A 23,973-nucleotide genomic window follows, 5' to 3' on the forward strand; every position below is an offset into this window, starting at 1 on the left:
AACTACGTTTGGTCCTATACGTCCTCAGATTGAGCATGTATGACCTTTAACCTGATCAACAAAAGTATTTGAAACTACAGAGCAAACTGTTCCAAGGGTATGGGGACAATCATCATTTTTTTGGTTCAAGTAACACCTACGAATGCAAGTTTAAGTGAAGCTGAAATTTTGTGAATGAGTAAAATCCGAAGACATGGCTCAGATGTCAGATTTCAGATCAATTAAATAAGAACCAAGCATTGAGAAATCCAGTACTAGAAAAAAGGTGGATGGGCTACTGGGGCTTGAAAGGAAATTTGCTTATTATATATGGTAAGGTAAATGAATGACATTGAGCCTGACATTTTGATACATGATTGATTAACCATTTTTAGAATCCACCAGTGAGTCTCAGAACTGTAGCCTCAACCTTTTTTGAACGATTGCTATGACAAACCAAACTGCACTCTCGGTGGGTTCTCAGCTGCTGCATCGACAGAGAGAATTTGAATAATGAGGCAGAACAAGGTACATTGCAGATGCAATGGCACATATCTAACTTATCAAATTCTCTTAATGATTAAAGTAATAATTAAATAGAACGTTGGGATGTTAAGCTAAAACTGGTTAAGGTTGGTGGCAGTAACATCCACTGTCCTGCCCAAACATTCTATATACTTAACATCGGAGGGAACAGCATCCCAAATGGTGTCCACTGCTCCGTAAAAACACTATTTTTCTGTATACTGATACCAAAATGAAAGAATGACTACATGGGAAACTCTGAAGTGATCACTTCAAAACAATTATATCGATAATTTAAAACAAACTAGTGAAAACTCCCCTTTTTTTTGCATAATAGGAAGGGGGGTGACTACTGGAGCTTTGAAAAATGTTCACTTGATTGAGCTGAAAGATGCAATTGCATCCATCTCCTGCTGTAAAAGAAGAGCATCGATAAAGACATCCAGGCTCTCACCCTGCATCATATCAGTTAGTGAATGATGAGTGATCCCAACACGGTGATCTGTCACACGTCCCTGGGGAAAATTGTATGTACGGATGCGTTCTGATCTATCACCACTCCCAATCTGAGTCAAGATTCAAGTAAATCCTTGTAATTCTGCAAACTTGTTTTTAAAAGAAGTGCTTAATGAATAATTACCATCTGGCAGCCACCATTACCTGCTCTGAACGAAGTTTTGATCGGGTTGTGTGTAATCTAGATCTCTCCATCTCATATAACTTTGCACATATTACTTTAAGTGCTTTGGCCTTGTTCTGTGGAAGACCAAAAATAATGAACGGATGAGCAAAGAAAGCAATTGCACACAAAACAAATATTTGAGCTGGTGGCTTATATTAAAGAGTAATGTATGCAATTCAATTTCGATGGACATTACAAATGCTCACCCAAGTTTCCATGGTGAAAAATAGATTTGGGTTCACGGATCATAGTGCCTTAATGAGTTGTAGCCCAATTCCTTTAAATAAATAATTAAATAAAGAATTGTATCATGAATCTGTGAATCATGAAGTTTTTGACAAGTGGTATTGTTGATGCAGTTAAATGACTTAAATCAACTATATGAGCTTATTTTACTACAAGTAAGCTTTGGGATGGGTTATATATGTGTCGGGCCTTTGGTCCAATGGGTGTTCATTGTAATATACCACTTTAATATGCATAAATAATGGGTAGGAGGTAAGAATACGGAATTTACGTTACGGAGTGTCTAAATGACACCTCTATAGGTGTATTTAGAACTTGACACCTTCATTTAATTGCCCCTTGTCTTCTTCACAAAAGTTCTATAAGTTCTTGAAAAGGGTTTTCAAAAATAATTTGAAATTGACTTTATCATTATGTCATTATTAAAAGACGTCATTGTCTTGCACATTTTTCAAGCATATATGTGAAATGACAGCATTACCCTCATTGTAAAAAAAGTGTGTTAATACTAAACGGGTGATATAGATGTTGCTCAGAGAATTAAAATAGGATGGATGAAATGGAGAGGTGTGTCAGGAGTGCTATGTGATCCGCGTATCTCGTTAAAGCTTTGTTGTGAAATGGGTTCAAGGGTATTTCTATCCTAGGGGTATTTTTATCCTTGTACCTATTCTAGAATGTTCTCTCATCTATTATAAATAGAGGCCGTGATCATAAAGTCATAAGCCATTATTCTCAAATCTCCACATGGTATCAAAGCGGAGATCTATCTTGGGATCTGAACCCTAATGGTTCTCATCTCAAAACCCTAGGCCATCGCCTCCTTTCTCTCATTCTTTCTTCTCGTTTCTAGCCACTGCCTCCACCGTCACCAACCACCGTCGCCGCCTCCACCAAACACCGCCTTATACAGCCACTAGCAGCTCTACCGCCTTTGCTTCTTTTCTAGTTCACCTTTGGTGGTGAGTTTTTCTCCCACCAAGGAATTTTTTGACTAATCCATGGTCTGATCTATCCTTGTGTTCTGGTGTTTGATGTTTTATTCCAGATTCACTTTGTGTTGATGTGCTTGTGAGTCTTCTCTGACCAATAACCATGGGTAACTCTGAGATCTCTTCTGCATCTACTGGACAAGGAGTTAATCAACGAGATCTCCTTTCGTTCCTTGCTAGCTCTATTAAATTAAATAAGAGCAATTATTTGACGTGGTCGCGATCTTGCTTCCTTGCCATCGGTTCCCGTGGTCTTTCAGGTTATATCACAGGTACTGCTGTTATGCCTACTACTGCTGGTCCTACCCAAGACAAATGGATGACATCAAATTTTCTCATGATGTCTTACCTTATTAACTCCATGGATCCAACTATAGCCGAAGCCTATCTTCTCCTTGATACTGCTGCCTAGATCGGGAAAACAGTCAAAGACATTCTCAGGTTGGTAATGCTGCCCAGTGTTATGAACTTTGTCAGAAAATACATGCTACCAAACAAGGGGAACTATCTCTTTCTCAATATTATTCTACTTTTTAGAGCATATGGCAACAACCGGATTTTTATGGGACCTTTACTGCTATTAGTGACACTGATATAAAAAGTGGGAGGATTGTCTTCGTGTTTTCGACGTTCTCGCAGGGCTGAACATTGAGTATTATCAAATTTGGGCTCAAGTTTTGAATCGTGATCCTTTTCTCACACTAGAGCAGGCTTATGCCATAGTGCAATCAGAGGAAAGTCGTTGCAATGCCATGGTTCACCCTGTTTCTCAGGAGCGATCGGCCCTTTCCACTAGTTCTCAAACCTCTTCCTGGGGTGGTCTTTCTCGTGGTACTGGTGACTGTCCTATTCTTGATCAGCCTCCAATGAAATGTGATTATTGTGGCAAAGAATGCCATACATGGGATAAGTATTGGAAATTACATGGGCATCCCACTGACACTCGTTGTCGCGGGAAAGGTCGTTCTTCTTCTGCCAAAGCTCATCATACTTCATCTGAGGAAGCTGCTACTGACCATTCTCTTTCTTAGGAGGAACTTCTTCACCTAAGTCATCTCATGACTCAGCCGGACTCATCTTCTTCACCAACTCCATTTGCAACTTCCACCACCTCCCCGCTGGGGCACTCTAACCGACCTTCTTCTTCTTCATCAGCTCCATCTTCAAGTATTTCTTTTTGTGGCCATAATTCCTCTGTCATATCCACTTCCTAGATAATTGATTCAGGGGCTACTTATCACATGACTTGTTCTCCCACTCAATTTTCCCAATTTCCCCCTATCAGGTAATACCAAAGTCTGAGTGCCTGATGGTTCCCTCTCCTCATTATCAAGGGTACTCCATCTTTATCCCTTTCTTTTATGTTGCATGTTCCCAAGCTTTCTATCAAATTACTTTCTATTAGAGTCTTACATGGGACCTCAATTGCAAAGTAACTTTTTCCCTTGATCATTGTCTTTTTTAGGACTTGGTAATGGTTCATATGATTGGCAACGGTAAAGTGGCTGGTGGTCTTTACTTGCTTGATAATTCTCCATCAGTATTAGTTTCCCAGGCCTCTCTCTTTGATTCGGTTGCATCTGCATTGGCTGAGTTGCATCGGTGGCATCGTCGGTTGGGTCAACCCCTAACCCCCCCCTTTTTAGCGATTTTATTAGTTTTATTTCCCAATTTAGTAAAAACTTGTAATCCCAACAACTTTGTTTGTGATGCTTGCACTTTTGCAAAGCAAACTAGAGCAATTTATCCTATCTCTGATAATCGAAGTTTGATTCCTTTTGGTTTAATCCATTCTGATGTCTGGGGTCTTGCTCGTTGTATTTCAACTTCTGGTTGTAGGTGGTTTGTAACCTTTATTGATTGTTTTAGCTGTACCACTGGGGTATATCTTATGCATCAGAAAAGTGATGTTTTTTCTTGTTTTCAAATGTTTCATCGAATGATCTAAACCCAATTTGATGCTAAGGTTAAGACACTCCGGTCTGACAATGGGAAAGAATATTTTGATTGTTCTTTTCAAGCTTATTTATCCTCTCATGGTATTACACACCAGACCAGTACTGTGGATACTCCTACTCAGAATGGTGTCGTAGAAAGGAAGAATCGACATTTCTTGGAAGTGGCTCGATTTTTTATGTTTGCCATGTCTGTTTCAGCATGTTTTTGGGGTGATGTTGTCCTTATGGCAGCCTACCTTATCAACCAGCTGCCTTCTAAGGTTTTGGAGTCTCGCTGCCCTATTGATGTTTCATTGGGTTCTTCTACATTTGTGGTGCCTCCCAAAGTATTTGGATGTGTGGTATTTGCTCGCAATCACCATGTTCATGGCAAATTTGATCCTAGAGGTTTAAGATGTATCTTTTTGGGTTATTTTGCTACCCAAAAAGGATACAAGTGCGATCACCCTCCTTCCAGAAAACTGATTGTTACTATGGATGTTATTTTTCGAGAGTCAGAGGCATATTTTCCATATCCTGCTCCTCTTCAGGGGGAGTCTACTAGTGAAGAGGTGCCTTTGATCTCTTTATTGGATGCACTTGTTATGGAATACCCATCAGTTGAACTAGAAGATGGCATAACAGGACAGGAATAGGAGCAATCTCAAGTTCAAGGGGAGACTGAGAACTTTGATAAGACTGGTAACTTTGATAACCTGAAGATATTTACTCGAGGAACATGGCATAAACAAAAGCAAGTTGATACTACCACCACCACTGCACCTGAAAAATCATTGCTCCCTGATCCAAGTTCTTCTCCTCCTACTCCTGGTAAATCTCCTTTAGATTTTGATTTGAACTTACTGATTACCATTCGTAAACCCCGTAGAACTTGTACTCAGCATCCTATATCTAACATTGTCTCTTATGAGTCTCTTTCTCCTTCTTCCCATGCTTTTGTTTCCTCCTTGTCTTCTATTTCCATCCCTAATACCTGGCAGGAAGCAATGGCTAATTCAAGATGGAAAGATGCAATGAATGAAGAAATGAGAACACCGGGAAAAAATGACACTTACGATTTGGTGAGTCCCCCTTTGGAAAGAGACCGGTTGGCTGCAAGTGGATCTTTGCAATCAAACATAAAGCTGATGGAACAGTGGAAAAATATAAGGCAAGGCTGGTTGCTAAGGGATACACTCAGACACATGGAATTGACTATCAAGAAACCTTTGCCCCTGTAGCGAAAATGAGCACTGTCAGAATCATTATCTCTTGTGCAGCTAATCAAGGATGGGATCTTCAACAACTAGATGTGAAGAATGCCTTTCTTCATGAGGAGCTTGAAGAGGAGGTATACATGGACATTCCACTTGACTCTGCTGCCAGAGAAACTCAGGGCAATGTCTGTCGTCTCAAGAAGGCTTTATATGGATTAGAACAATCGCCCAGAGCTTGGTTTGGTCATTTCGATAGAGCCATGGTGTCAATCGACTACAATCAAAGTAATGCTGATCATACTTTGTTTATCAAGAAGAGAAGGCAGCTTATCACAGTATTGATCATTTATGTGGACAATATTGTCATTACTAGAAGTGATGTTGATGAAATAGGTAAATTGAAGACCTATTTGGGAACTAAGTTTGAAATCAAGGATCTGGGAAGACTAAGATATTTTCTTGGGATTGAGGTTGTTCATTCAGCTTAAGGTATATTTCTGTCTCAACGAAAATATACACTTGACCCTTTATCTGAAATAGAAATGTTGAGATGTAATTCTATAGACACTCCTTTGGAATCAAATACCCACCTAAAGAATAAAGCTGGGGATCTTGTGGACAGAGGCAGCTATCGAAGACTGGTCGGTCGATTGATATACTTATCACACACACGTCCTGATATAGCATTTGCAGTTAGTATGGTAAGTCAGTACATGCATGATCCTCATTCCACTCATCAAGAGGCAGCTTACAGAATATTTCGATATTTGAAGTCTTTTCTTGGGAAAGGTGTTCTTTTTTCTCCTCAGGGTCACTTGAGAGTTTGAGGTTACACTGATGCAAATTGGGCAGGATGTCTAGATGACCGAAGGTCTACCTCTGGATATTGTACTTTTGTTGGTGGGAATTTAGTGACTTGGCGGAGCAAGACGCAAGCTGTTGTTACCCGATCCAGTGCAAAAGCAAAATTTTGAGCTAATGGCCCACAGTATTTGTAAGCTTCTTTGGTTACAAGGACTCCTTCATGATTTGTGTGTTCCTGTTAAGCTGCGCATGCATCTGTACAATGATAGCGAATCAGCAATAAGCATTGCTCACAACCAGTTCAACACGATCATACTGTACAAATTGAAATCGATCGTCATTTCATCAAGGAAAAACTGGAGCAAGGAACAAATATGCATTCCCTTCATTCAGTCTGGAGACCAGGTGGTAGATATTTTTACTGAAGGAATTAATAGTAAAAGTTTTGTATCTATTGCTAGCAAGTTGGGCATGTTTGATATTTATGCACCAACTTGAGGAATGTTGTAAAATGGGTTCAAGGGTATTTTTATCCTAGGGGTAACTTTGTCCTTGTACCTATTCTATAAATAAAGAGAGGCTGTAACCATAAAGCCATAAGCCATTATTCTCAAATCTTCACAAGCTTAAAAGAAAATTTTATAGGACTGTCATTCGACCAGCTATGATATATGGTGCGAAATGTTGGGTAGTTAGGAATCTTCATATAGATAAACTAAGCGTACTGGAGATGAGGATGCTGAGATGGATGTGTGGCAAAACTAGGAGGGATAAAGTGAGGAATGAACATATTAGAGCAGAGTTGGGAGTAGCTTTGATATGTGATAAGCTTCGAGAAACTCATTTGAGGTGGCATGGTCATGTTCAATGGAGAACTTGGAATGCACCAGTTCGGAGGAGAGATTTGATTCAGATGGAAGGAACCAAAAGAGCCGTGGGCAAGCATAAAATAACCGCATGAGAAGCGGTGAGGAAAGACATGCATAGCTTAGCATTGTATCAAGTATGACATCGAATAGAGCTGATTGGAGAGCAAGGATCCAAGTAGCCGGCCACATTTAGTTGGGATAAGGCTATGTTGTTGTTGTTGATACTAAAAGGGTCAAAACTTAAGGTTACAAATCATTTGACACCTAAAGGGTGTCAATAAGAAAATCACTTTACTTTATTAGGTTGTTTTATTTAACTCTTTTACCTAGTGTAGAGGCTTCCTTCTAAGTGTCCTTGTTTTTAGTTTCCTATTAGCTCTGTAAGTTGGGTTAGACAAGTCTCTTACTTAGCTAGGAAGTCTTTCTTTTTAAATAAACAGCTTGTAGGCTATCTGGCCAACCAACGATTTTTATGAATGGAGAATTGGCTGTTGCCTTTTCATGTTGTGAAAGGAGCTGTTGTGAGACTCAGTGAAGAGTGAGAAACTGCTGGGATTGGAGGGATTCTGATCTAGGCCTATTAGTGGGAACTCAAAGGTCATATCCCTTTTATCTATATATATATTGTTTATTAATCTCAAGTGAGTACAAATTTATCTACTGTTGTTTTGATAGCTGAAGTTTGATTTACTTTGATATTGGAAGGGGTATTCACCAACTATTACTGCAGTTAATATTCTGCGGATTTGCAGATTCTAACAGTTTATATTCATGATCAGAATCTGAGTTTCATCGGATAAGGTTGACTTCGACCTTGTTGTTGACCTAAATTTTGTTTTAAGGTTTTCTTGAGATCTTGTAATAAGCGCTGTGCAATCTGAACCTAGAGGTTCATCCTATCTACCCCCACCAGGAATGACCGACCTTCTGACATGTAAATCTGTTGGCATACTTCTGTAAGGGCGTACCCAGAGCTCGAGGCTCCCACCTCGGCGGGGTTTGGGGAGGGTCATAATGTATGCAGCCTTACCCCTGCTTCGCAAAGAGGCTGTTCCCGACTTGAACCCACGACCACTAGGTCACAATGGAGCAACCTTATGATTGCGCCAAGATCCACCTCTTGTTGGCATACTTCTGTATGCCAAAGAAATTCATATCTATATGAGAGAGACTTTATGCTAATAAATTATTATCAAATTGTAGAAATGATTGTTATACTGCTCCAGTCCTAAGTAATAACATAAACACTAGAATAAACAAGATAATGAGGATGCATGATATAGATATTATTTACCATATGTTGGGATCGTTCATCTTGTATTGATACAGTCAACCCTGATGGAATATGAGTCATCCTAACAGCACTGTTAGTGGTATTTGCATGCTGACCACCTGACCCACCAGATCTGTAAGTATCGATTTTCAAATCTTCGTTCCGTAACTGAACATCTACCTGCAGAAACCTCAAAAGGATACGTCAATGTAACAGATATAATCTTTGTTATAAAATATTCATGAACTCATGGTCACAGATATGATGGCCAATGTTATAAAATATTCATGAACAGCAGCATTATTTATTTATTTATTTTAAAAAAATAGGCATTAAAACAAATGTAGTAATTTTAACAACACCTTATACAGACTTCTAGTTCGCTAAATGAATCCTGTTCCACTGGAGACAAAAATCCTTTTCCACTCAGATCGCAATATATGTATACATTTTCATGAACGGCCCAAAAAAAAGGCAAGCCCTTTTAACCAGGCAGCCACCTATATAAGGGTAAAATAGGTGTTGAAGCTGAGGTTTTATGGTCGCATTATCTGATGGATTATTGTCAGAATAATGAGCCGTAAGACCTAATCATTTTCCCAAAAGCAGAAGGCACCTAGAAACATAAACATGGTTTTGTTTTCTTATGAGTGACCATTGTCCTACTTCAGAAAGCCTGCCCATATCTCTGGCAGAAGCAATGTTTAAAATCTCGTTTCGTTTCGGTGTTTCGGTCAGACCGAAATATCCGAAATATCCAAAATTTTGGATATTTCCGTCGAGATATTGTATTTTTTCTGCAAGATTTCAGTAGGTCATTTCGGTGGGTTTTAGGCCAAATTAAGGCCTGAAACTTCATGGAAACCCTATTTTAGGCTATATAAACACTTGCATATGTTCAAATTGTAAAAATAGTCACCCAAAGTGGTGTTTTGGATTTGCACCCTTTATTAGCAGATTGGCAGTATACAGTTGAATCCTAATGTAGAACTTAGTTAAGTACAGATACACATTATTTAAGACTTCAAGTACTAGAAGACATAATAATTAATAAGCAAATTAAACAAGTAAATTCACTGGGAAACAGAAAGTCAATGACTCATAAGTCATAATATTAAGTATAATAAAATGATGACATCAATATCCTAATAAAAGTCAACTAGTCATCAAGTGACTCAAATGTCTACTAAATACTAATAATAATTACTCCGCCGTCCAAGATCGACCCCACTCATAGTTCGATGGAGCCGAAGTGCATTGTTCTCCGACTGTAGGACATATGAATGCCACGTCATAGACTGGGAAAAGAAACGAGTGTAGTCATCCACAGTTGTCATGTAAATTGCATCATCGACATGCTAAGGGTAACCTATCCTAGGAAAATCAAAATTTTGAAGCAGAAAAATAAAAAATAATATATATACTGAAAATTTTTTTTTACACCGTGAGGTTGTAGATCGGCCTCCAGCGTCTAACATAGAATAATTTCATCACAAATAAACATGTATTGATCATGTTATTTTCAAAAAAACATTTTTGGAGAAAATGGTTTTACTTGAAATAGTGTAAAGGCTTCACTGATGTGCTAAGAAGGTTCAATACTGACTTCCCCAAGTGATTCCGGCATAGATGAGGCGAATATTCGAAGAAGAAAGCAAAAATCACCAAAAATAGTGAAAGAAAAAGAAAGGGAGCAAAATAATGGAAAAATAATGCCTTGTGAGCTCTTGATCGAAATTTCAACCAAGGCTCACGAGACATGGTTCTTTTATACTATGGGTTTGTAACATCTTGCCGAACTTTCGGCGAGATGTTACAATGTGTCAATATTTCGCGAAATGACCAATATCTTGATCGAGATTTTGTACTTTTTCATTTCGGTAAGACCGAGATACTCGAAATTTCGACCAAGACAAAACGACTGTTTGTACATTGGGCAGAAGAGAGATGCAAGGTCGGTGGGGGTCAGCTATTCACAACCTAAACAAAACATTGCCCGCATTTGGCAGTACTCGAACCCTTCAATCAGATGGTTCATGAGAATTTTATCTTTTGATGCACATACAAAAGAGCATGAAGTCCACATAATACAAGTCTTCCATAAATTGCAGCACTAGGCAAAGAAGGGTCGAAGGGACATAAAGAAGCATGAAATGAGTCTTAACTAAAAAAGTGACCAGAGTTTTCGGATCACCAACATCTTCTGTCCTCCTTCCCGTACTAACGTTCCATAAATAATTCCTAATAAGCTGGAAACAAAGTTAATCTCCCAATTCTAAATTTTGCTCCTGAAGAATGGAGCTCAGGCTAAATTACTAAAGTCATGGATAATGTAATATGCCACCTCCAACTGTCTTATCAATGAACAGATGGGAAATAAACTCTTGTTTTAAACACAAAACAATATCCAGAAAGAAGGTTTGGTCCCTCCATTCCCAAATAGAACCATTTTGGTTTAAAGTGTGTTTCTAGAGTTCATAACGCCTCTCCATAAATCTGGTCCTGAAGCTAAGTACCCCGTTGATCATCCCAATTATTGTGTAAACTTTTGGAATATAGTGAATTTCATCATGAAAAAATTTATGGAAAACGTAATAGCCAGTCTGCCTCTCAAGGAAGGTACAAGTAATGCTGAAGCACTCACAACAAAGAAATTCATTTCAGGAGTACCCTAACAGCATACTAAGTATTATACCTGAAACAAGAGTGTGATATCAATTATCAAACAACAAAGATAAGTTGTATTCCCATCATGGATAATCATATTTTACAATATTTACATCTCATGTGAGAATTTTAAACCAATCACAAAAGCAGTTAGGTACCTCAGCAGCCTGAGGGAGGATTGTAACTGAAACAGCACTGGTGTGGATGTCATGGATAATCATATTTTACAATATTCACATCTCATGTGAGAATTTTAAACCAATCACGAAAGCAGTTAGGTACCTCATCAGCCTGAGGGAGGATTGCAACTGAAATAGCACTGGTGTGGACACGCCCAGATTTTTCTGTCACTGGAACTCGCTGCCAAGAAAGGGAGTATTTGGATGACTTATATAATTTCCACTACTAATGAAAAATAATGGATATCAGTACATGAAAAACCACCTGCACCCTATGAATGCCACTTTCAAATTTAAGTTTCCCATACACATCAGCTCCTGAAATTGATCCACTAGCCTCCTGAGAAAAAGATGAAAAAAAAAAAAAAAATTCAGAAAACAAATGGCAAAACCATAAGTAACTTAATCCTCAAGTTACAGCTTCAAGAACATCTTAATCAGAGCAGTTTTGGTTCAAATAGTTATTAGAGAAGAAAGCAACATCTTCTATTTGAACCAAAAGTCTAGGATCACTTTGACTAAGTGTAATGACATAGTGTCTTCAAAGCAATGTAATGACATACTGATGTAGATCAAGGAAGGTTCCAGCACAAGTATTCATGCCGGAACAAGCCCAGATCCAAGTCTAATGGGTTAAATAAGGAGCATCAATATATAATTAGTGTCATTAAACTCCCCATACCCTAAATAGGTTAATGTAGTCCTAGATTGGTAGGAGACCAACTAGGAGCCAGTACATCAGGATCTGATATGAACTGGTAATTTGAATAGGTCAAAATTAGGGTTAGGGTTTGATGTGTTGGTTATGCTAGGCAGGTGTAGGGAAGTCTATCAAAGTATCAGTGATGGTCCTAAGATGGTTTGATGAGCGGAAGAGTATAACTTGAATAGGTAGCACATTAGGGTTAGGGTTAAGGATTTTTAGAAAGAGGAAAAGATGGATTTCTAGGGTTTGGCTGGACAGAAGTTAAACAAACTTGAATGGTTTTCTTAGGAGGGTATGAGGGATAATCGGTCAGATTTGTAGACTGTTCTGATGGTTGGTTAGGTCTGGGCAGAAATTAGGGTTTTGGATTTTGATTTGAGAAGGTGGGATGTTAGGGGTTTAATGGTGGGAATGGACAGCAGTGTGGGTCGAGTGTGTGTTATGGGCAGGGGGTGTTATGGCTGCAGTTTGGTGAATTTTAAATGGTTGGTTATGTCTATGGGCGACTTAGGGTTATGGGAAATTGAAAAAAAAGGGAGAAAACATAGGGTTAGACTGTAGAGGATGAGAAGAAGAGTATGGGTGGGGATGTCTCAAACTTACTTGCAGGTGCAGAGAATAATCGGCAACAGCAGTAACTTGAATAAAAATTGAATATTTGAACTTGAACTTGAATAAAAATCAGATCTTGAACTTCAAAAGAACCACCCGGGCTTCACACCGCAGAATGTCGATTAGATCAGACACCAATCCCACCAACGAACCACCCGGGCTTCACACCACAAGGTGTCGATTGGATCAAACACCAATCCCACCAGCCTTGATCAAACACAAGACAAAAATCTTCAATGGAGAAGAAAAGCAACTAAAGCTTTTCATTAATTCGTGTTCAATACTTGCCCCCTTTACAACCTTATATAAAAGACTCAAAAATAGATTCCAACACTAGAAAGGAAAGGCCTAACCCAATCCTTAACCTATTAAGTAACCTAAACTGACTAGGAAAATAAAATACTAAAAGAAATAGACTCAAAACATGGCTGGACTTATAGAGTCCTACTCCAGCCCAACTTAAATAATAATTAAAAAGTCACATGACCACTTAACCCAGTCACATGATCACTTATATGATCACATGACCACTAACCAAATAAAAAGAAATCTACTAATCAATCCCGTATGTAACCTTAGTACCCATATTTTAGGCCCATAAAAGTGGCGTATTACATAGAAAACCCATGGGATCAAAGACCCAAATGTATAGAACCCAACCCTAGACTAATTCCTAATAAAAGAAGCCCAGTTTGGTGATAAATCTGCATCATAGGAGATGTTGACCTTCAACGCCCTTAAATTTTCTGTGTATTCCATCAGCCAATTCTGGCCCTGAAAACAGAATCTTTCCCTGTTGGAATCCGATTGACACTCAGTCAATGTCTTTGGACTCCAGTTACTGTAAATAGGCAATTTTGACCTTTGGTACCCCCGAATCCCAAACGGATTCTCTTCTGTTAACTAGGGCAGTCCAAACGAAATCCTTCAATGTGGACCTCCGATCGAGGTGGTCTCAGCATTTTTGGACTTCCGGTAGGTTGTACGTATCCCATTCAACTTCGTAAATGCATATCCCCACCAATTTTGTAGGAATCCAATTGATGTCATTGGACTCCATTTACTGTAAATAGGCAATTTTGACCTTTGGTACCCCCTGAATCCCAAACGGATTGTCTTCTGTCAACGAGGGCAGTCCAAATGAAATCCTTCAATGTAGACCTCCACTCAAGGTGGTCTCAGCATTTTTGGACTTCCGGTAGGTTGTACATATCCCGTTCAACTTTGTAAATGCATATCCCCATCAATTTTGTAGGAGCATGTGGTCTAGGAAGACCAGCTTTGGCTGGGGAGGCTGGGTGCCTAACCCCTTCCCATGTCCATAACCTGGCTTTTACCCAGCTTTTGGGCAGACCAAGGCCTTTCCAACCGCTAGCCAAAATATCATAACAGCAATAGCAACATCATAAGCCCTTCTCAAGGAAGGCAAGTAGTAATCTTCACAAAGAAGACATAAAAGAGCAGCATAGGTTGCTTCGAACCGTAGAAAAAAGAGCAGTTTAGGTTGCTGTGAACCATAAATAACAACATAAGGTAGTTGCAAACCATAATAACAACATAAGGTTGTTGGGAATCACATAACATAAAAATAAGGTTGTTGGGAACCACAAGTAACAGTAACAGTAACAGTAACATCATAAGGTAGCTGCAAACCACTATAACACAAGTAACAATCTTCATGTTGCAAACCACAAGTAACCATCTTCATAAGAAACATGTTGCTGATGACTAGCAAATGACACGAGCAAATAATAACAATCTTCAAAGCAGATGCAACTATGCTGATGGTACCAGTAATTAATAATCTTAAGATAATAATAATCTCCAATGAATAAGGAGTGAAAGGGAGGGAAAGGAGGTAATTCAGCACCCTAAAATAACAAATGGTGAAAGCGAGAATCCTTCTTCTTCCTCTAGTTTCCAGGCCATAATAATCCCAATACCAAAATGTTATGTGAGAAATAACTTTCTAAAATCAGATCTAACGGAACCAGTAAAACCAGGTCTGGATGCAGGTTTCGATACAACTGTAGAGGAAGATTTGAGGGGCATGCATCTAGTGTTTGGTCGCCCAAAGGGGGTGAGTAAATTCCCAAGAACCTAGGTTGATTGGGTCAGTATTCAGAGAGAAAATAACAGCAGCATTATCACAAGAGAGAAACTAGCAGTAGCAGGAATATAAAATAGGTAGCAGACCAGCAAACATAATCCACCAGGGAGAAAACACCAGTACCAGTAACACAAGATGAAGATCAACAGAAGCAGTAATATAAAACAAATTACAGACCAACAAGTACCACCTTCGGGAGAAAACAGCAGTACAGTGAGCTATCAGCAGTGGCAGCCATCTAGAACAAATCGCCAACAATCAGCAGAATAATGTACTATTGCAGGACACGTGGCATAAGAAAAAGTTCTTGTTTTACATTGGATCAACAAGGACATTGTAGTAGAACCAGATGCAGCAATAGGTGGCTGCACACCAAGAACAGAAAACCCTAGAAGGGACTCTCAAGCCAATAGAATATGTGCATGTATGATTACTCCCGCTCTAATACCATGTGACAAATCGAAGAACTGAAACCAACATCTGCAAATGTAGAGAACAGAAAGAAGAGAAGAGAAGAAAGGCCATTCATACAGATAGACTAGATTAGTCTAGCCATTAGGAGTTAGGACAGCATGTTTATTTATAATATAAACTTTGCATAATTCCAAGTTACATAAACCCTAATGGCAATTAAGTACAGAACTTATGAAGAATTACAAATAACTCCCTAACTGGAAAAGTATAATAACAAAATATCCCAGCACTATATTCTCAAAACTTTGTTTATTACATGTTGGTTTTCTTATATTAGGTCATTACTAGCATAATTATATCATATTGATATGTCTTCAATGTTGCATTTAAGCATAATTATATAAAATTACCATTGTTATATAACATATACTGCATACCTAGGTGTCCCTCCAACACCTTAAGTCACCTAGTCTCCTTGACAACAATGGCAGAAACCCAAATTAGAATACCCAGATGCTGTCAAAAATTAGTTGTGTGCAAGGCAACAAGCATTTCTGGGAACAGAGCGAGAGAAGAGAAGAGAGAGGGGGGGGGGGGGGGAGACTCAAAAGATTCGTTATTAAAAAAAGAGAGAGAAAACCTACTCTCTTAAAAACACCAAAATGGTAAGGGGATTAGTCGTGCAAAGGATTGGGGGGTTGCACAAGCATTGATAGTACATCTACTGGGTAGGATCCATCCAATAGTGGGTTAAGGGTACCAGTCCTCTTGCAATGAGATATATAGAAACCATAAAACCCATGCAAAACTAATTTATACAAGTAAATCAACACAGTCACCTAATTCATTGATTGATGTATTTCCATTGATTGCAATTCTCCCCTTTCTTTTTTCTTATAGAATATAAGGAAATATTAACCAAGTAATTTGCTCAAAGTTTACAAGTATATTGTCTGAAGGAGGATGGAATTCTTATCCTTCTTGGGCTCAAAACCAACACACTACAGTTTAACACATTTGGCCTACTTTGACTGAACTGGTAAGTGGAAAAACAGGTCAACATGATTCCAAAATACGCTTGTCATCACATATGGGAGGATGAAAATTTTATCTTCCACTTGCATCTCCACAATGAGAGTTGAGAAAACAGGTTACCATGTTCCAAAATACACTTGCACAAAAATAACCAGATGCATGTGTCTAATTTGTGGCATGTATGAAGCAACTGTGGAGAAGAGAAGATGTACCTTATAGCCTTTAAGATCAGATTCCATTATGTCAACAACTTCAAATCTCCAACCTTTCTTTTGCGAGTACCTCTCGTACCTGTCACAATTGGCACAACAAACTCTTGAATCTCAATTCAGAGTTAAAGTACATGGAATTCACAACAAACAACAGTAACCCCAGTAACTAGGTGTGGGAACAAACATTTTGAAAATGTCCATTGCAAACAAAGAGGCCTCTTCCCCTCCAGTCCCTAAGTCAGATTATCACACATAATAATGTTAGAAAAGCAACTATCTGATAAATCTTTGGACATGCAGAAGATTGGCAAGAGATCTCATGTAGCACGAAAGAATGAATTGGTCAAACCCAAACATATTCCCATCTCCAGAAAAATAATTACCTGCTCTCACCTCCAAAATGCAGTCCCTTTCATCAGCGTCATCCTTAGGAAGCAATGCTTTCAAGAGGAGATGCTGCAGCCTTTTTTCCTCCCCTAAAGCCTCGCTCAACTCCTCAGCTACCATGTCACACATAGCTTTGTCCTCACGACATTCAGCCAACAATGTCTTCAAACCATCCATCTCCTATGATAAACAAAGGAAAATGTGATCCCCAAATATAATAATCAGAAGAAAAAGAATTTATGGTTACTCTAGCAAGAAATAATCCCCCCTCCTCAACCACCCAACAAAAAAAATCTAATTAAACTCCCTGTGGTCCTTAAAAGGTAGCTCGGTAGTTGTCCTCAATTACAGTGAATAATCATAGATACAAAGAATAGAAAATCCTGGTGTAAATCAAATCAAGGCCCACAGGATTTTTTTTTCAATACGACTGCTAAGCCAGATCAAGCCTGCAATCTAATGAGAGGCATAGCCGCTAAATTTTAGCTAAAGACTTCAATGTTCTATGTGCTTTATCAGTCACTTCCAATGTTCTATTTTCAGAGAAATGCATAGCTTATGCCCAACAAATGTCAATGATGTGGGATCTTAGTACTATGCAATGAACTAGCTGCTTGGTTTACAAAGTAATGACTAAAGCTTTTCATGCTCTTCATCCACCGAACCACAATCATGGAGGGAGCAAAGAAGACAGGGACTGATTATAGATCATCATATATACTCTGAAACTAATTCATCTGAAATTCTCAAATCTCAAGTAAGCAAAAAAGCTTCAAACAATAAAATGACAATGGCACCTCAACATTAATAAGATACCATGACCTGGTCAGATTTGCTAGGAACCAGAAACCTTTCAAACCAAAATGTTGAAAATTACCAAGATGAAAAATCTTTGCTCAGAAGTGGGCTTATTTTAGTAGAAATAAACTTTGAGTTGGATTACATATGTGTTGGATCATTGGTCCAATGGGTTTTCTTTGTAATAGATCATTTTAATGGGTATAAAATATAGGGGGGAGGTAGGAATGCGGGATTTACTTTGTCAGTTAGAGTCTATATCTTTACTTTTAATAATTATTTATGTGCTGATGGAATATGTCTCTTTGAGTCCAACCTTAGTTTGGTTTTATGAATATGCTTATTTGCATCTTATACTTTATTCATTATTTGTTGATTTTCTCATTGTAGGTCATTACTAGCAATTTAGCGCAATTATTTCATTTTCCATTGATATGGCTTTTATGTTGATTCTTGTCTCTTGATGTGATTAAAGTGTTGATTCTTGCTGTAGCATTTAAACAATTAAGCATAATTATATCATTACTATACTAGATATAATAGATATGGGGAAGTGTTTCCTGTGGGGAAGCGTGACCGCTGCGCGTGCACGGGGGCCAATGGGAGCGGGCAGTCATTTCCAAGGTTTGAAAACTCGGGTCTCGGTGCCAACTCCGACCCTTGAAAAACCGAGTCGAGTCGAGATCTCGCCGAGTTGTTGCACTTTTTTTTTTCTCGACTCGAAGCCTCATCTCGGTGGGTTTTAGACCTAGTTTGGGTCTGAAACTTGGTATTCAACATATTTTAGGCCATTTAAACACAATGGCACTATCAGATTTTGCAAAAACTAAGTCCAAATAGGAGTTTCAGTTAATAGGAAAGCAGGACAGACACTTACTTATGCTAGAAACCAGGACAGACACAGGACAAACACACTTATTTATGCCTAATATCATTTAAGTAAATGATATTGCATTTACTTAAGATATTATTCATAAATAAGCAAATACCCCCCTATTTGAATCCAATAAAAATAGTTAAAAAATCAAATTCCAAAAGAAAAAAAAGTCAACCCCCCAGTTCAAGAACAAAAACTGGATTTTCGGCAGTAGGTGCAATTTTCAAACTTTCTAACGCAACTAGATTTTGACAGCATTCGCGCACACCGAATTAAGTTTGACCGGTACATAACTCTTTCAATATAAATCAGATTTTAGCAATCTTGGACTTGTTGGAAAGCTTTCAAAAATCGCTCTGAATGGAAATAATTTTTTGGACATCAAAACAAATGAATATTTTACCGCACTTTTGATTTTTAGCAATGTTTTACCATAATAAGATTTATGGAATTTTTAGATTTGAGAAAAACCCCAGCATTAGAAAGTTGAAAATTGCACCTACCACCGAAAATCCAGTTTTTGTTTTTGAACTGGGGGGTTGACTTTTTTTCCTTTTGGAATTTGATTTTTTAACTATTTTTATTGGATTCAAATGGGGGGGTATTTTCTTATTTATGAATAATATCTTAAGTAAATGAAATACAAAATCATTTACTTAAATGATATTAGGCATAAATAAGTGTCTGTCTTGGTTCCTGGCGTAGATAGGTGTCTGCATACCAAGAATTTCCAGCAAGATCTCGAGATCTGGCACTCATGTAAAGGACCTAGATGGGCATTTTCCTATGTCAAACCGAGAAACTCGGAGATCTCGATATCTCGTCGAGAAAATGCACTTTTAGAATGCGTATGTGATCTCGACTCGATATTTTGAAAAACCGAGAAACTCGGTGAGATCTCGCGAGTTCTCGAACCTTGGTCATTTCCACCTTTCACGGGAGATGGGGATGGGGCAGTCATTTCGTCCCCTCTATGTCTGGGTGTGGCAGGTACACTCCTCCACAGGAAACATTTCTCCAATAGATATATTAAAAATATATACACTAGGGCGCCTAAGCGCTTAGGGGGCCCTCCAACGCCTTGGGTCGCCTATGCACCGTGGCAACTATGATTAATACATGTTACTGCTCACGGTTGGACTGACTAGCTAAACCGTGAACTTCTCTCGGTTTTCTTCTTCTTCCTCTTCCTTCTCTTCTACTTATTTTCTTCTCCTCTTATTCTTCACTGATTCTGGTTGTGATTTTTTGATTTTGTGTAAAAAACAATTGGTGATTCCCAACCGAGGCGAGGGAAATTGGTTAGGTGTGAGCCGGACTGCCAGAGAAAAACACTCTGGTTTGGTTGTAGTCTAGAAAAACAACTAAGGGCATCCCTACTCGGTAAAAAGCGGGACTTTTAACTGTTTGGTTAACACCAGTAAAATCTATACTCACTAGAAGACCTGGATTTGCCCAGGCAGTGGATGTAGGCACTTGCTGAACCACTCTAAACTTTGGTGTCTCTTTATTTGTGTTTTACTTATCTTTCGCTTGCACTGCATCCTCTGAATTAATATGCATTATCTAAGGAATTCCAGTTCACCCCGTCTTGGGCAACATCTTACCATCCGCAACCTTTCCTTTTCTCTGTGATCCTGTCGCAAGCTGATCTCCCAATGGATCTCATTCGTTCGGGGTAAGCACTGCGTTATGGAAGCAACTACATCTCCATCCCCAAGAAAAACCACAACCATCAATGAATTTGGAAGCATTCAATTCACAAAAAATTTGCCCTAACTTTAGTTCGAAAGGTCAAAGCACATAGATTCAAAAGAAATGGACCAGAAAACTTAGTCAGATGACAAATTAAAATTGAATACCTAATCTTTATCAACTAAAGAAAATTTGCAATATGGGAGAATAAATATACATTTCCTTAAGAGTATCAAAATGTGAAAAAAATGTAAAAAAATAAAGTCTTCAAGTAATACACTAACAAAGTGGGTACCTTCTGTTTGGCCCTCAATTCATTTATGAGGTCCATAGATCTTCTAAGTTGCCGAAACTCCTTATTAGCTCTTGCATAATCTGCTGGCGAGGCTGCTGACTGTCTTCAGTTAACAACAATCCAAACAATCATAAACTCAATTAGCAAAAGTCCTATGGATTACCAAAGAAATGAGAAATGAGCTCGCATGGAAATCTAAGCAATTTATGACAGTTGCAAACTATCTAGAAATAACACACTACAGTACGTAAAATAGAAAACAGGAGACGTTTTTGAAGAAATTGTTTGCACAAACAAGAATAAATATTCATCTCAGGTCAAACAATAGTACAAGGGAAAAGTGAACGAGGACCCAAAAAAAGAAGAAAAGAACAATGTGTTGAAAAATAGACTTTTCCACAAGAAATAACAGAAGTATATTCTAATTGATGATCATCATCATTCACAAACCCAGAACTTGTCAAAAAATGATTAGATGTGAGATTCATAGTTCTTTTGAGAAAGAAAGCACAATTACCTGGTTCATTAGATTTTGAAGATAAGCACTCCTGTGTTCAATTGCAGACAGTCTTTGTTCCATGATATTAATGAGGTTGGGGGATATCTGATGATGCAATTCTGCCATTTAAGAAAGCTAAATCAAAAGTCAAAACTAAACTGGAAACTTCGTAGATACATATAAATTTATGGGAACAGAATTTTTTCTCTCCTTAGGATCCCGTCTGGTTGCAATGGAGGGATAAAGGGAAGTGAAATTAAATTAAAAAAAGAAAAGGGAAACTTTTGTAACCATGATTCTGTAACTAACTTAAAATATCACTAAATATGGAAATTGAACTTTTCAAGGTGATCCTTTATTTTCCAATTCAAATCCAGGGAATTTGGTTCAAAAGTGAAGCTAAATTAAATTACTAAATTTAGAAAGTTTTTGAGTTAGTTACATAATCATGGTCAGTAATGACTATAACACTTTCCATTTTATATCTGTTTTAATTTCATTTGCCTTCCCTTCACTTCACTTCTAACCAAATGGAACCTTAAGGGGGGAGGGTTGGGGGGGGGGGAGATGAATGCTAAAAATCAGATAAAGTCAAAAGCATTTTTAAAAATCAGATATATCTGTTTTAATTCCATGTGTGTGCATGCATGCATGCATGCATTTGTGTCTGTGTCTAGGGAGGGAATATAAGAATCAAATAAACTGTAAGATAGGATAAATTGATTGTATCAGATTGAGGAAGGTTTTGTGTTGCGGCAGAATGCCACTGAAGTTGGGTTTCTTTATCTAAATAGAATCACTGATCATAGGGACACATGATAAAAGACAGCTACTTAGAAAATAAATACTCTATCTGGGTGCTGTGATTCTGCAAGATATGAATGACTGAGAGGTAGATGCACTGGACCTTCGCGTGAGACTCAGACAGACACAGGTGGATGGCAGGTTGGAAGCAAACTTAATTTACATTTAGTTCCTTCTCCACTTGGTTTTAGACTTTTAGCAAATCCAGATGAACAGGGGAAAAGAATTACTCAAAACCAAGTGGAGAAGGAACTTAATGTAGAGAAGAAGCTGTTAGGTTATCATCCAATGAGTTAGTCAATTCTCTTGCCGACGTGTTTAGAGAGTCAATGTACAAGGGCTTTCTTCTGGCTCAGCCTAACTTTATCGATTGAAAAATTCCTTTTCCCCTTTCCTTCATCTGAATGATAACCTTTGTAGATACAAATAGCTACGCATATCGACTGAAAATCCTATAATCCTATCAACAGCATGTCGGGGAATAATGATGTGCTTTTAATTATGGACTAAAGGAGAGGAAAAGGAAAGGAGAGCATTCCCACGGTCCACAGTGCTTTGAAACTTACAGTCACTGAGCAATGCTGGATCATCTTTTGAGACGCATCTCTATGCCCATGGAAAGCTTGACCAGGTACATACTAAATTATATTTCAGCCCTCCCAGTACTAGTGATTCTGCAGTTCAAACGCCACACCTCCTCGTTTGGATCAATCAAACCTAATGATGTCAGATGTTCCATATGCATGCCTAGGACCTTAGGTATTGACAGCCTCCAGGGATTTGATGGGCAGCTTTATATTTGCCTTCCAATACCTTGAGACATCCGATAAAATTGGAATAAGATTTGGGGTAGCTGAGTCAGGGCCGAATTGCTTGCCATCATCAGAGGGCTCAGAGATTTGAGGTGGACACAGATTCTCGTCAGGTTAGTAAATTGAATACGTTCGGCTTATGATCACCACAAGAGGGCCATATCCGTTTGTGTCTAGTAGAGGAGAGGCTGTCAGGTTATCATCCAATGAGTTAGTCAATTCTCTTGCCGACATGTTTAGACAGTCAATGTACGAGGGCTTTCCATTGCCTAGTTTGCGTATATCCATTTCAGGGCTCCTCTCAGCAGTGAACTTTTAAACGTCATTGAAAGAGAGAGATTGGAAGCGATAATATATAAAACAAATCACTACATAGAGATGTAAGACGAAGCTATACTGATGGATGAACTTTAGGGAAAGAGGGAAGAAGGGTTACCAGTAGAGTAACAGCGGAGCGTCGATAGCGAAGCATTCTTCATCTTTGAAACCACAGAACATCTCGAGCTATGCAGATGGGGGAGAGAATCCAATACGTTTAACTCCTGAACCAAGTATCCCCACATAGACATAAATCCCCGGATTCTCATTTTTCCTCCCCGATAAAACAGAAGAGATATGTGTTGCAGTCACTCTGTCTGAGTCTGAGAATCAATGGGTGGACAATTTGGAACTCTGGAGTCCGGACTCCAAGACTTTAACACAATGAGAAAGCAGCGCACCCGGCACCTCTTCTCAGCTCTCCTTGAATGTTGAATCGGCAACCAGGGCAAGTGATGGTCCGGTCCGATTTAGTTGATATTGAAAAATCAAAATAGATTAAAACCGAAACTGCACCGGAACTTTTGGTTTCACTCATTCCGAGACCGAAATCAATTCAGTCGGGTTAAAATCAGACCGAACCGACCGTTTGACATCCCTGGTGTCAATCGGGCGGTTCAGGTTTGGGTTCGTTTTTTTTGTCGCGGGTTTCAGGGAAACAGGATGAATCAATATGATTTTTTGTTTCGGATCAGATTGGGATCGGGCTCGGTTTGTAGTATCAGTTTCGGTTCCGTTCGGTTTACAACCTGGGTATAGTCTGTTTTGGGTAAGAATTAGGTAGTGTTTGTTTTGGGTTTGGGGGTTGCTTGTAGTATTCGGTTCGCGTTCATTTCTATCAATCGGGCCTATCGGTTTAGACCGAACCAATACGAATCTGAATTGTGCTCTAACCCACAAACGAAACGAATCGCTACGCCCTTGGCTCGGTTTGAATCGAGTTAAGCGAATCGGACCGGTCCGGTTTTACCGGTTTTTTTTTGGACACCCTTACGGCTCTAAAGAGAAAAGAACGAAAATAAACTCGAC

At 38.7% G+C, this 23,973-nt stretch overlaps 1 protein-coding gene across 1 annotated transcript; it reads right to left on the reverse strand.

The window, feature by feature from the left end:
• Window positions 1-851: 851 nt before the first annotated feature.
• Window positions 852-23,217, reverse strand: LOC122670409 (peptide chain release factor 1, mitochondrial). Its single transcript, XM_043867273.1, has 11 exons — window positions 23,063-23,217; window positions 21,029-21,129; window positions 20,512-20,610; window positions 16,843-17,026; window positions 16,644-16,692; window positions 16,460-16,538; window positions 11,636-11,710; window positions 11,474-11,551; window positions 8,546-8,704; window positions 1,165-1,260; window positions 852-1,070 (listed from the first exon to the last, which is right to left on the reverse strand). Exons 1-11 carry the CDS (start codon window positions 23,211-23,213, stop codon window positions 876-878), a joined length of 1,266 nt encoding a protein of 421 aa, XP_043723208.1. The 5' UTR covers window positions 23,214-23,217; the 3' UTR covers window positions 852-875.
• Between the last annotated feature and the right edge of the window lie 756 nt (window positions 23,218-23,973).

The sequence above is a fragment of the Telopea speciosissima genome, chromosome 8, assembly GCF_018873765.1.
Source record: "Telopea speciosissima isolate NSW1024214 ecotype Mountain lineage chromosome 8, Tspe_v1, whole genome shotgun sequence".
NCBI lineage: Eukaryota > Viridiplantae > Streptophyta > Magnoliopsida > Proteales > Proteaceae > Telopea > Telopea speciosissima.

Bases quoted from the DNA above. Each gene is read 5' to 3' on its own strand.
- LOC122670409 (XM_043867273.1), bottom strand. From the start codon at position 23,213: ATGAGAATCCGGGGATTTATGTCTATGTGGGGATACTTGGTTCAGGAG. The intron at 17,027-20,511 runs GTACCCACTTTG...TGTTTATCATAG, and splicing joins AATTGAGGGCCAAACAGAAG to GAGATGGATGGTTTGAAGAC. The intron at 11,711-16,459 runs GTACATCTTCTC...TCTTTTTCTCAG, and splicing joins CTGATCTTAAAGGCTATAAG to GAGGCTAGTGGATCAATTTC.